This window comes from Cryptomeria japonica, chromosome 1 (assembly GCF_030272615.1).
Source record: "Cryptomeria japonica chromosome 1, Sugi_1.0, whole genome shotgun sequence".
Classification (NCBI taxonomy): domain Eukaryota; kingdom Viridiplantae; phylum Streptophyta; class Pinopsida; order Cupressales; family Cupressaceae; genus Cryptomeria; species Cryptomeria japonica.
The window spans coordinates 570,840,202-570,855,272 of NC_081405.1; the positions used below are offsets into that span (position 1 = coordinate 570,840,202).

General features: G+C 32.9%; 2 protein-coding genes across 2 annotated transcripts; both read right to left on the reverse strand.

Moving 5' to 3' along the window:
* Nucleotides 1–2,210: 2,210 nt before the first annotated feature.
* LOC131039770 (uncharacterized) lies at nt 2,211–2,762 on the reverse strand. The gene has a single exon (XM_057972603.1). It carries the CDS (start codon nt 2,760–2,762, stop codon nt 2,211–2,213), a length of 552 nt encoding a protein of 183 aa, XP_057828586.1.
* Nucleotides 2,763–13,464: 10,702 nt separating this feature from the next.
* On the reverse strand, nt 13,465–14,119 carry LOC131039771 (tetraspanin-3-like). Its single transcript, XM_057972605.2, has one exon. It carries the CDS (start codon nt 13,984–13,986, stop codon nt 13,465–13,467), a length of 522 nt encoding a protein of 173 aa, XP_057828588.1. The 5' UTR covers nt 13,987–14,119.
* Between the last annotated feature and the right edge of the window lie 952 nt (nt 14,120–15,071).

Below are 15,071 nucleotides of genomic sequence, written 5' to 3' on the forward strand. Positions count from 1 at the left end.
TTTCTTAATAAGGTTTATAAGTGTTTCCAATTTTTTGGCATTCACAGAGATAGGTACACAAGGTGTCTTTTATTTTGAGATCATGATTGACATGTGTATGCCAATTGGAGTCTTCGTGAGAGAAACAAAGGTCAATTATTGTTTAATAATATTACTAGATGATAAAAATGATATATATGGGAGAAATAGAACAATTGTATGTAATAAAATAATTACACATATAACTATATATAATAGAAATGTAATAATTACATTGAGATTCCTCACTTAGCTAGAACAATTGTGATTCCAAATTGAATTAACAAGTTCTGAATCCTGATCTCCTCAATCATAAACATTAAATAATTGCAGAACAATCCATATTCACCTCCACACACATAGTGCTAATATAGTATTAGGACTAATATAGTATTAGGACCAAAAAAAGGATCATTAAAAAAAGCTTCATAGTAGCATAAATCCTTATCCTAAATTTAGATTTTGTTACCTTCATTTGATTGATCTTTGATTTTTCCTTTAAGAACATCATTGGTTTGAATTCTATAAAATCATATTATGTGACCCTTTATCTTAGAGTAAAAACATGCATTTTTTCTTTTGTTTATACTTGACTATTTATTATCCTTTGTAAGTATAGTTCTTTTTCCTATTGAGGATCATCTTCCATATCTTCTTTTGTCCTTTTTATTCTACTATAAGTGTTAAAATCATATCTTGTAAAGTTTGTGAAGTTATTTTTATTGTATTTCGAAGAAAAGTTGTTTAACAAGATACTTTTAGCATTGTTATCATCTCCTAGAGCCTTAACTTCTTCTAGATACTGAATTAGAAGACTCAAATTAATTATATGATTACACATTGTAATTTCATCTTCTATTTTGAACCTAAACAATGGTAGTTTTAGGGAAAACATTGCATTAACTACTTTTTCTCCAAACATTTTGTTCATGGACAAATATCTACTCATGACTTTTCCGAATCTATATGATATGGTTTAAAGTAATAATTAAGAAAGACCAATAATAACCTTAGTTTTATCATCTCTACTATTCGAATCCAATAGCTTATTTTCATTTATAGGCCCCTTTTCCTTTCCAATTACTATTTCCCATTATATTTTATTCATTAGTTTTATTCTTATTTTAAGTCATCATACATGGAAATTCAATCCAAAATATTTGTCCAATGGAATCTCCATAAAAATAAATACAATTTTTGTCACTCCAAAAAAAATTCTTATGAAGAGACTACACAAATCTCTAATATGAACCTTCTCTAATTAATGGAATTGCTCAGATAGTTATCTCAAGTCATAACTAACTCTTGAAGGGTTCATAACTGCACTAAGACTGCTAAAACTACCTCAAAATCCCTTGTATTGTTAGTATTGTAAAACATTTTTTAATGTAAAATATACATTGATATATAAATATGTGTTAAAAATATATAACTTTTATGCCACTTACCTATCAATCACACATATCTATGAACATCACATTCTCTAATTTATATGGCTATGAAAATTTCCTTCCGAATTTAAAAATATGAAATTTTAAGTTTACATAATTTTCACATATAACTTTCTTAACAAAGATGAACTACAAAAAAAATTATATTTTTTAATTGATTTTTATAATCAAGTCTTGATATTTTGAAATTTAGATATTTATCATCTTATTCAAATTTCGGTTCATGTAAAATAGATCTAGATTATTTTTACAAGTGTACATTAAAATACTAAAAACAAAATATTAAATTTTAAAATTAAATTTATATTCTTCTCCTTTACTAATCCATATGAACCAACTAAAATAAAAATTATTACAAATTGCATGATATAATGGTGTATTTAAAAACCAACAAGATAGAGAAAATAATCTATATGATATATTAATAGTTTTATTTTATTTGAAAGTGAATTATCTAATGCTATAATAATTGTTTATCTAATGCTATAATTAATTATGTATCATTTCAACCACAATAACTAATAACAAATAAAATAACATCAATATATTTTAATTCTGTTTAAAAATTGAAAAAATTAATCAAAATATTTCAATCCTAAATAGAAGACAAACAAAATAATTATTATAACAATAAATATCTAAAGAGATGCGTGTATTTTCGTGTGATACAATTCGATGTAGTTCAAATCAGTGAAACCACTTGTAATATCACTTTCAATAATTCTTTCCATACACACTGTACTATCGATCTTCCGGTACTGATATTGGCTCATTTTTCTTAAAGAATGGCGTTGTGCAGATGGGACAAGTATTGTGATCCTCAAGCCATGGCCAAATGCAGTGAGAATGAAATATATGTCGTATCATACAAGGAATCTCTCGAACATTTTCTCCGAGAATAAAATCATCCCTACAAACTCCACAGAAAAGTCCATCATCAACATGAAAACATGAAATTGTTACAATGGGCAGTGCCTCTACAAATTCTTTCCCCTTCCTTTCATTCTCTGCTATCTTCACGATTTTTTTACGAAGAGAATCGAAGGTATTGAAGACCCCACGTAACCACCGAATATCAGCAGGGAGTCGATCCTCGTGAACTTCAATCAGGAGAAATTCAGAATACAATGAATCGTGAAGGCTGTTAAGCTGTTGCAGACGACGAGGCAGAGCTTCACGTTCCATAAAACAATTTGCTTGCATGAATAACTTGGTGGCTTCGATACGTAAATAGCCCATGCGGCATTCCAGGCTTTTGCACCACTCGGCAACTTCCTTTTCCTTGCACCCCATATTCTACTCCTCCTGCATTTGCGCCATTTCTTCACTTCACTGTCTTTATACCAAACGGTTAGGTTAGAAAATTAGTAGTGAGAAGATTTTCCATTTGGTATGCGAATTTGTGGAATGGACTGCAGTCATCTAGCAATATGTAGTGAATGAAGCGTCAGGGTTAGTTTCATCGTGCACCCTCTCAAAAGAGACGAACCGTTGATCCAAATGGTATTTGATTTATGCATGATTTTCTATCGGTGATGTTTACGAAAAGCTCTTAATTTCAAAATTAATTTTAGATTTTGTCAAATGATTACATAGATAGCTATTACATTTCTAATTAACTTTTATATATAAAGAATGAAATTAAAAGAATAGAAAGAAAATACATAAAGTTACGAGAGAATTTTCAAAGAATTTTGTGACGATAAAGTCAGCAGACATGTGTGTTGGCATTGAAGGCTTCCCTTGTAAAATGAAATCCAAGCTGACTACAGCTCATTAATGGATTTGACATATTTGCAAGTAGTGCAGTGAATCTTAATTTAGAAATAGCACACCATGGGAAGAACGTTGAGATTATTAAGACGATTTGAAGTTCACATGCATGTATACAAACCCATTATTTATTAAAAGAATAATTCTAGATAGAATATAGGCAAGTGTTTCCCTTCTTCACTGTATACTGTTATACTATTCTTCTTCTACATACAGCTCTTGATGGCCAGCGGTACCGTGCTTTGTGCCATCCTGTTTGTTTCCTGGGTGAGAAATACTGATCATGGCAATCAAATCACTTGGACTAAGACCCAAATATGTGTTACTGATCAAAGCAGAGTAGTGAGATGCAATATATTTCAGGATTCCAGCTTAATGATCGATAAGAATGAAGTATGTAGCAGCTCTATTTCTTCATGGCCTTTGCAGTGTACGTTACTTTAATGGGTTCTCTCTATTTGTGTTTATACTGTGGGATTTTTATATTTAATTCTCTTTAATGTCATGGATGGGTTCTGAAGGACATGGATGAGTTCTTTAGAAAATAGTTTATATCATGAATATGTTCAAGAATATTGTTTCATGTTATTTTTAGTTTGGTGAAGTATGATGTTGAATGCAAGGCACAAAAGGGGCTGAAGAAAAGATGGACTAGTTTGGAAGAAAGAAATCAACCCCATGGGCTGCTCTTAAGTGTCTGAGTATTCCTCTTCAAGCAGATTCTCTGTATAAGAATGTTAAGTATGCATATAATCCAGCATAAAGTGTAGAATTTTAACAGCTACTACATATCAATTAAAAATGGGTTGGTCTTAAAATAGTCAATAGTTCAATAGTATTCTAACAACAAATTGAACGTCATAGGTTTGAATTTTAACTAGTTCATTAAAAGTTCAACATCGATTAGAGTCTGAAGCATTCTATAGCATGACTTGCGTGGCGGTTTGGTGTTGAAAATAAATCAGATCTGAACTAGAGATGGTCTGGTCCTATAAAAATTATAGCTCAGTAGTGGAGCACTCTAATAACTAATGGAAGGTTTAGATTCCAGTCCTAACTGATTTATAAAAAGCTAAAATAAATCAATAAAGATTATCAAACAACAAAAATATAACATTAAAAAATACATTCCAAAAATTAAAAAAATAATAATAATACATATTACAAATAAAATAAAAACTTAAAAAAATTGAAGCATAAAAGATTAAAAGACTGAAGACAAATTGAAATTGTAATACTCGGGAGAACTGCAAAGACTAACTGATCGGACTTTTTTTTCTTAAACTGAGCCTAACTCAAAAGAATCCATTGAGTATTTCAGAAGACCCTCATCCAATTCCAATGTCCTTTTATCCAAATTAAAAATAGCCAAATTAGTTTTTACAACTTGAAATTTTGAAATTAAGTCTAATGTAAAAGGTAATTTGGAATTTATATCTAAGATTGGAATGGAGGTAAGTAGTGTTGGGAACCAAAGAAACAAAATCCCTCCCTATTATTAAGCATGCGATGAATGAATGGATTTGTTTTAAGTAATGATTTGTTGACTTGTGTGACTTTAAATGTATATAGCTAGTAAAGAATTAATTGTGTATAGATTATTGATCATTCTTGAATATCAATCAAAAGAGAATGGTAGTTCTATACGAAGGCCCTTTATTGATTTAACCCTTGATATAGCTGTAAAAGTTAACCCCTGTCTTTATGTTTTACCTATATCAATTGTAGCTTTTGGTAATGTTAATCCTTGGGATTTATGTATGGTAATCGCCCAGGCCATAGCTAGTGGAATTTTCTATGATTACCTAGGGATATGGATATTATAGGTATACTTTTTGGGTCATCTTTGTCCCAAGGTGGGCCATAGTAATTATCAAACTAGACAACTACATACAAAGGTAAATCTGGTGGCTTAGAACTAGTTGTGTATACAATATCTAGTACCTCTCCAAGTGATCCATTGACAAGGCCTACTTGTATCCATAGGTTTGTTGTTAGCATTGTTCATTGGCCTCTACATAGTAGGATTTCATGGGGAAGTTGGTTAGCATCATTATCAGCATTTGGTTTTATGTGTATTTTGATTGCAACACTAAGTGCAACAAGAAGATTTAGTAGTTTAACCAATTTTGTTGTTGTGCATTGTAACTAAATCATTAGTGGAGTATAGGGGCATTTCTTTGTCAAATTTTTTTTGTTCTTCAATAGATAGTAGATTGTTTGTATGGTTCATTAGTAATTCCCAATCTTGTTCAATTGGTTGTGCATCACGCATGTTTTGTAATATTCAATGGAAGTTAATTTGATCTCGAGGATCACCTTGGTGATGAAATATTGTTTGAAGTGTCACACTTGTAGTCAAGAAAAAAAGTTTACCCTAAGGCCTTACAATCAACTATGAGTAGTTCCATCTACTTTATCCTATATCCATTTTGTTGTTTTTATGTTCATGTGCCTTATCATTACTTACAATCCTTACTAAATCTTCTCCCTGTGTCTACATGTTCAATTTTAAAAAAAAAACTTATATATCGAGTTAGGACCGGCACTAAGATCAAAAGCCTGGCTTTGTATGAAGATTGTTCAAGTGACCCCCCTTTGGAATAGTAGGCCATTCCCTTCCTAAACCTTCCTTGATTTGAGTCCTTTCAAATATCATTGTCTGGTAAATATGACTGGCAAAGTGATGGGGTGGGCGAAAGGATAACATTTGGGGAGGGGCAGGGAAGCCCTACAATTCTATGGGTACTGATGAAGGAACCACTCACCTTCTAAGATTCATTCCACTCCAAGCAAAACCTCCAGGTCTATGTGGGCGGCTTCTCTTTATCCAGTTGAATCTTAATTCTGATATGCTTGCTACGTGCGAACTAGAATTGCCTCTGCCTTCGTTGGCTATGTCCCCATCTATCCCAACTGGTTCTTTGGCCCCCATAGCCTTGTAGTGTAATTGGTGTCATTGCCAACTAGTGAAATAGTGGTTGTTGGCTAGGAGATGTTGCAATAGCAGTGGCTTAGATCCTATAGTCTTTGGCCGCTATCTAATGAAAGAGAAATCATAAGAACCTAAGAGGATATTTTAGACATTAAAACTTAATGATTAAATTTGAAAACTTTTGTATTTCACAACTTCTCTGTGTTAGGATTAAGGACATTCCCAAAGATACTGAGAGAGGGGGGGGTGAATCACTATCTATTTGGTTAACAGAATATTCGACTTTATTAAGTATTTTGCATTCCAGAATAGTGTACCGGTAAATAAGAATTAATGCAGTAAATAGGAATAATAAAGACAACATAGAAAACACACCATAACACAAGATCTTTAACGAGGAAACCACGGTGGGATTTGTGACCCACAATATTCACTCACTAGCCAATGAATGGATATTACTTACAATGTGGTGCCTGCACATGCAGGAAGGCCAACTGCCTAGAGCTCACTGCTCAATTTACAAAATGGAAGTCTCACTGACTTACAAAATGGATTATGAGAATCCAATAGAATGTACTTCTACAATTCAACATCTTCTATGCCAGGTTCAGTACCGGTTTAAGCTCATACTCTAACCATAATCTTATACAAAGTCTTCCTTAATATTCGCTCCTATATTCTCATCTTTTTCACATCCATATCCATATCCATATCAAAATGATTTTACAAGATCTCATACATATATGAGTCTATTACAATATGCCATGTCGGCTTTACAAAAGATATTTACAATTAAATACAATATAAAAAATTTTATTCCTGTCGGCTCGAGTGCCGCTATACATTATTGTCGTTGTCGCTGAAGTGTTTGTTGGTGACTGTGCCTGTCGATGCTTGTGACTGTAGGTGGTTGTGCCTGTCGGTGGTTTACCAGTTGAATGCCACAAGGTTACTTGAAGGTTTCCACTAGGTTGCCATCAATGAAAACACCTTAAATTCTCATTAGAGTGTGCAATACCAACAATCTCCCCCTTTGCCATTGATGGCAACACTCATGAGAAAAATCCAAAAATCTGTTCTGAAAATGAAGTCCAAGAATTTACCAAAAATTTGTGTTTCGCCTAAGCAGATGATTTCCTTTGATTAGCCATTTTTATCTGTCCACTACTCCCTCTTTGACATCAATGACAAAGGTTGTCAAAAATTGCCAAATGAGTGCAAACTTTTACCTAGAAGTTTGTAACCGGTTGGTTATAATCTGAAATATGTCAGCCAAAATCATGTTTAAGCTCTATATGAATCTGTTGTTGTCCTTCATGGTTGCCTCAGTTCTTTGGATTGTACCGGTGAGATGATGCATATGCTCCTCTGGTGACCTTTGACCTTGAATTAATGCCTCATAGATCTCTTTCCTTAGAGAGATAAGGTTTTCTAATTTAGGACTAAGCTTGTACATAAGCTCTCTGGCATTTGCCTTTATCCTGTATTTCTCTTTCTCTAGCTTCTCCAATTTTTCCTCAAATCCTGCTATCTCTTGCTCAATAACTGATATAGGTTCAGATGAACCAATGATATTATCAGCTATATCATCTATCTCCTTTTGAACTTAGCTTATTTCCTTTTCAATGTCCACTGTCAACAAATGTGGCTTGCATGTTTCCCTATACAGTTCCTTGTACTCTAAAATTATTTTATTCAGTGCTGGTAAAAGTGTGTTAATGTGTTCTGTGCACTTGTTTATTGTTTCCTCAAAGAATTTTTCTTTTTCCTTTTCCATTTTCTTTTTGAATGTTTCCACATTTATTTGATCAACTGTCAGTATATTTCCAACAATATATTTAGACAATGTGTCTAACTGACTTAAAGAATCCCTTACATTAACTACATTGCATTTTGGTGCAATCATCTTAAGAATAGGAATAGTATCATCAATTGCCTTCTAGGCCAATGCATCAGAATTAGTTAGTTTCTTTATTGAGTCCAAAAGTACCTCTGTCACATTTGTAGGTCTGAATTTGCTCAATGAAGTACTAGATGTTTGACCAACTGCCTTTACTATCTCAGTGCTTGTAGTATGAATAACCAATTTGCTTGAATCAACTTTCGGTGGATCAGTCTGAGTTTGCATTTCTACTAGCAATGGTTTGGGTTTCTTAGTGATTACCAGTTACTCTATCTCAATGTGTACCTATGAATCTGCCTGTTTCTCTTTTTGTTTCTTTGTGTTATCTACTGCTGGTATCTCTATTACTGTCTCTACAGGTTTTCAGTACCAGTATCAATACTTCCCATGTTTATTCCACTTTCCAAAGGTTCCACTGAATGCTCTATTTTCTTTGATACCAATTGTTAAGATTAATGACAGTCCCAAAGATACTGAGAGGGGGGGGGGGTGAATCAGTATCTAACCGGTTAATAGAATATTCAACTTAATTAAGTATTTTGCATTCCATAATAGTGTACCGGTAAATAAGAATTAATATAGTAAATAGGAACAACAAAAACATCATAGAAAACACACCATAACACAAGATTTTTAATGAGAAAACACGGTGTGGTAAAAACCTCGGTGAGATTTGTGACCCACAATATTCACTCACTAGGCAATGAATGCATATTACTTACAATGTGGTGCCTGCACATGCAGGAAGGCCAACTGCCTAGAGCTCACTGCTCAATTTACAAAATGGAAGTATCACTGACTTACAAAATGGATTATGAGAATCCAATAAAATGTACTGCTATAATTCAACATCTGCTATGCCAGGTTTTGTACCGGTTTAAGCTCATACTCTAACCATAACTTTATACAAAGTCTACCTTAATATTCGCTCCTATCTTCTCATCTTTTTCACATCCATATCCATATCCATATCCATATAAAAATGATTTTACAAGATCTCATACATATATGAGTCTATTATAATATGCCATGTCGGCTTTACAAAAGATATTTACAATTAAATACAATAAAAAAAAGTTTGTTCCTGTCGGCTGGGGTGCTGATATACATTGTTGTTGTTGTCGATGAAGTGTCTGCCAGTGTAGGTGCCTGTGCGTGCCTGTGCCTACTGATGGTTGTGCCTAACGGTGGTTTACCAAATGAATCCCACAAGGTTACCTGAAGGTTTCCACTAGGTTTCCATCAATGACAACACCTTCAATTCTCATTAGAGTGTGCAATGCCAACAATTTGAAGCTTGAGTACTGCCAAAACATTCTACTATGATGTTATAACTATCTATGCACCATTAGTAGCATTAACTAGTGTTAGTGATTTTTTCATGCTAACATTAGGAGTGCAAAACTATGCAAACATGTACCTTATTTAATATTGACTACCAATTTATTAATGAAATCTTCTTTCTCAGTGTATAAATTTTACCCATAGCATGAAATTTTAAGTCTTGAGAGTTAGTAGAGATCCCTCTTTAACAATTATGTGGTGGTATATTTTTTAATTGCAAATTATCTATTTTTGTTAGTTTTTAGTGCTATTAAATAATGCATTCTTTTGAAACACTTAATGTTAGATAGCTTTTGCATAGGAATTTATTTATTTATTTTTAATAAGGGATGGAGATAATTTATAACATGGTACATAGTGGATTAGGTGTTTTTTCACTTGGCAGAGGAGAGAGAAGATTGTTCTTATTTGATAACTCAAAGGAGATTAAATTTTGAGGTCTTATTATGTGAGCATTAATATGAATTTCAATGTGAAAAGTTTATGGTGTTCATATTTTTATGAGGCACATATGATAGCACATTAACTTATTTGATTTGGTGGTTCTTAATAAGGTTTATAAGTGTTTCCAATTTTTTGGCATTCACAGAGATAGGTACACAAGGTATCTTTTATTTTGAGATCATGATTGACATGTGTATGGCAATTGGAGTCTTCGTGAGAGAAACAAAGGTCAATTATTGTTTAATAATATTACTAGATGATAAAAATGATATATATGGGAGAAATAGAACAATTGTATGTAATAAAATAGTTACACATATAACTGTATATAATAGAAATGTAATAATTACATTGAGATTCCTCACTTAGCTAGAACAATTGTGATTCCAAGTTGAAATACCAAGTTTTGAATCCTAATCTCCTCAATCATAAACATTAAATAAGTGGAGAATAATCCATATTCACCTCCACACACATAGAACTCCATCATATTGTGTTTTTACCCTTGGAAGTGTATAATTCTTGATCTTAGGTGTGTAAAATCATTGGAGAAAACTTCACATTGATTTCAACACCAAACCCTTACCTGTCTCCAAAATATCAAACTTCCCAATATATAAATTCTTTAAACCTATCGACACGATCAATGAAAACAAAAAAGAAAACACGAAAATAAAGCTAAAAATTCTTCTCATGCAACACCTCGTCTGAAAGTGAGAAGATAGCCTGAGATGATGAAAATTCTTCAAATCTCTGATTCCACCAGCCTCCAAAAGTGAAGGCTCATAGTACTAATACATTATTAGGACCAAAAAAAGAATCATTAACAAAAGCTTCATAGTATTATAAATCCTCATCCTAAATTTAGATTTTGTTACCTTCATTTGATTGATCTTTGATTTTTCCTTTAAGAAGATCATTGGTTTGAATTCTATAAAATCATATTATGTGGCCCTTTATCTTAGAGTAAAAACATGCATTTTTTCTTTTGTTTATACTTGACTATTTATTATCCTTTGTGAATATAGTTCTTTCTCCTATTGAGGATCATCTTCCATATCTTCTTTTGTCCTTTTTTTTCTACTATAAGTGTTAAAATCATATCTTGTAAAGTTTGTGAAGTTATTTTTATTGTATTTTGAAGACAAGTTGTTTAACAAGATACTTTTAGCATTGTTATCATCTCGTAGAGCCTTAACTTCTTCTAGATACGTAATTAGAAGACTCAAATTAATTATATGATTGGACATTGTAATTTCATCTTCTATTTCGAACCTAAACAATGGTAGTTTTAGGGAAAATGTTGCATTAACTACTTTTTCTCCAAACAATTTTTTCATGGACAAATATCTACTCATGACTGTTCCAAATCTATATGATATAGTTTAGAGTGATAATTAAGAAAGACCAATAATAACCTTGGTTTTATCATCTCTACTATTCGAATCCAATAGCTTATATTCATTTATAGGCACCTTTTCCTTTCCACTTACTATTTCCCATTATATTTTATTCATTAGTTTAATTTGTATTTTAAGTCATCATACATGGAAATTGAATCTAGAATATTTGTCTAATGGAATCTCCATAAAAATAAATACAATTTTTATCACTCCAAAAAAATTCTTATGAAGAAACTACACAAATCTCTAATATGAACCTTCTCTATTTAATGGAATTGCTCAGATAGTTATCTCAAGTCATAACTAACTCTTGAAGGGTTCATAACTGCACTAAGACTACTATATCTACCTCAAAATCCCTTGTCTTGTTAGTATTGTAAAACATTTTTTAATGTAAAATATACATTGATATATAAATATGTGTTAAAAATATATAATTTTTATGCCACTTACCTATCAATCACACATATCTATGAACATCACATTCTCTAATTTATATGGCTATGAAAATTTCCTTCCAAATTTAAAAATATGAAATTTTAAGCTTATATAATTTTCACATATAACCTTCTTAACAAAGATGAGCTACAAAAATAATTATATTTTTTAATTGATTTTTATAATCAAATCTTGATATTTTGAAATTTAGATTTTTATCATCTTATTCAAATTTAGGTTCATGTAAAATAGATCTAGATTATTTCTACAAGTGTACATTAAAATACTAAAAACAAAATATTAAATTTTAAAATTAAATTTATATTCTTTTCCTTTACTAATCCATTTGAACCAACTAAAATAAAAATGATTACAAATTGCATGATATAATGGTGTATTTAAAAACCCACCTTAACTAAAATGAGTTCTCTAAGATTCAAGATAGAGAAAATAATCTATATGATATATTAATAGTTTTATTTTATTTGAAAGTGAATTATCTAATGCTATAATAATTGTTTATCTAATGCTATAATTAATTATGTATCATTTCAACCACAATAACTAATAACAAATAAAATAAAATAAAATAACATCAATATATATTAATTCTGTTTAAAAATTGAAAAAATTAATCAAAATATTTCAAGACTAAATAGAAGACAAACAAAATAATTATTATAACAATAAATATCTAAAGAGATGCGTGATTTTCGTCTCATACAATTCGATGTAGTTCAAATCAGTGAAACCACTTGTAATATCACTTTCAATAATTCTTTCCATACACACTGTACTATCGATCTTCCGGTACTGATATTGGCTCATTTTTCTTTAAAGAATGGCGTTGTGCAGATGGGACAAGTATTGTGATCCTCAAGCCATGGCCAAATGCAGTGAGAATGAAATATATGTCGGATCATACAAGGAATCTCTCGAACATTTTCTCCGAGAATAAAATCATCCCTACAAACTCCACAGAAAAGTCCATCATCAACATGAAATTGTTACAATGGGCAGTGCCTCTACAAATTCTTTCGCCTTCCTTTCATTCTCTGCTATCTTCACGATTTTTTTCCGAAGAGAATCGAAGGTATTGAAGACCCCACGTAACCACCGAATATCAGCAGGGAGTCGATCCTCGTGAACTTCAATCAGGAGAAATTCAGGATACAATGAATCGTGAAGACTGTTAAGCTGTTGCAGACGACGAGGCAGAGCTTCACGTTCCATAAAACAATTTGCTTGCATGAATAACTTGGTGTCTTCGATACGTAAATCCCCCATGCGGCATTCCAGGCTTTTGCACCACTCGGCAACTTCCTTTTCCTTGCAACCCATATTCTTCTCCTCCTGCATTTGCGCCATTTCTTCACTTCACGGTTAGGTTAGAAAATTAATAGTGAGAATATTTTCGATTTGGTATGCGAATTTGTGGAATGGATTGCAGTCATCTAGCAATATGTAGTGACTGAAGCGTCAGGGTTAGTTTCATCTTGCACCCTCTCAAAAGAGACGAACCGTTGATCCAAATGGTATTTGATTTATGGATGATTTTCTATCGGTGATGTTTACGAAAAGCTCTTAAATTTAAAATTAATTACGCCCAGAGGCTTTCCTACAGCTGCAGCAGGGGGGGGAGTGAAGGCATCCGTCTATACACTAAAGAAAACTGAAAAAGAAACCAAAGTAACTGACATCTTATGGGATGCGAATTGTCTTTCGTTACCTAGAAAAAGACCAAGAAGAAGATATCTAAAGCAGAATCACCTGAATGGGACTCAAATGCTTCTGATAAAACCCGACATTGCCCATATACATCGTCTTATCACCTAGCTTCTTACACACCTTAGCATCTCGAACACACGACCTGATATTATGCCAGCTACCGGAATCCCTGACGCGGTCCTGCATCCACTGAGAGAAATCCTCAAGCTTGTACTCACTAAAGCCGGTGTTTATTACCGGGTGGCCTTCGCCTTTACCAGTGACTGCAAAGGCAAAAATGATACATCCCAAGTAAGCGAGAATGAGGAGCAGCATGAAGAAGAGATAAAGCCAGAGCAAAGAAGTGACTCGAAAGCGGGCGCCCACAAAGCCTGCCAATGAGAGCAGCATAATGGCAGAGCCGATGGCAATGATGGGCCACTGCAAAAAGCGAAGGCAATCGCCACTGTTGCGCGTGGCGAGCCAAATTCCGCCACCCAGAATGGGAATCGACAGCAGGATTGTCACAAAGTTCAGCAGCCCCACTATGTTGTTCGTCGCACGAAACATGGCTGCTGTGTTTGCTTTCTCCCTTGGTTCTGATCTTGCCGAGTCTCGAACCGGTGATCTTTGGCTTTTGCTGTTCCTAGATTCTGTTGGTGTTGCTGGGTTTCGAACTAAGCACCTTTGCTAGCTTAACTGTGCCTAACTTCACAACTGCTTCTGCTGCTGCTGCTTCTTCTTCTCTTCCTTGTCGTAGTGAGGGAATAATTTGGTATTTGTTTTGGGTTTGAAAATACGCATACGTAAAGTTCTGTGTATACGTATTTCTTATTTCTTTCTTATCGTATTTCTTTTAGATATTTTTATGGGTTTGTAATTTGTCCATTTTTGTTTTTTTTACGTCAAGAGGCATTCCTACAGCTGCAGCAGGGGGGAGTGAAGGCATCCGTGTATACACTAAAGAAAACTAAAAAAGAAACCAAAGTAATTGACATCTTATGGATGCAAATTGACGTTATATTTTAATTGTTGTGTTACTATCGTGGAAGACCAGCCATTCCATCTTGCTATCATCTCTTTAAAAGAAATTCTAGCTTTCATATCTTGTCACAATCGCATTTATTTTGGACCTGAAATCACAGTTCCAATCCCTGTCACTGGAGTGCTTTGGCCAAAGATTCTGCTAACTTCTTGAGAAAAATAGTAAGCTTGACCTTGAATTCTTCACCAAATATTGTCTTGATTTATGATGAATTCTCTTAGCTTAGGCATTTCGAGTTTGTGATTATATCAAAATTACATCTTTTACTTTTCCAGTTTGTGATTATGTCTTACAAATGCTTCAAATTTGTTCTCATCATAGGAAAGGGAAGACAATTTAATGGATTTGTGAATTAATGTACTTTTGTTGTTCTTTTTCTCTTCACAACATTTTTCTCTACTTGTGAGTTCTAGATTGATAGTCTAATAACGGAAAAGATCCTTGGCCAAATAGACAATGAGATCAAGAATTTATGGAAATCATGAATGAGGAAAAGGTGTCCACCATCTTAATGTTCATACAACAATATTAAGAGAAAAGTTGCAAGTATTTACTAATCTCTATTTAGTTAGTAATCAAAGTTAAGCTCATGATAGTAATCACACAAGCT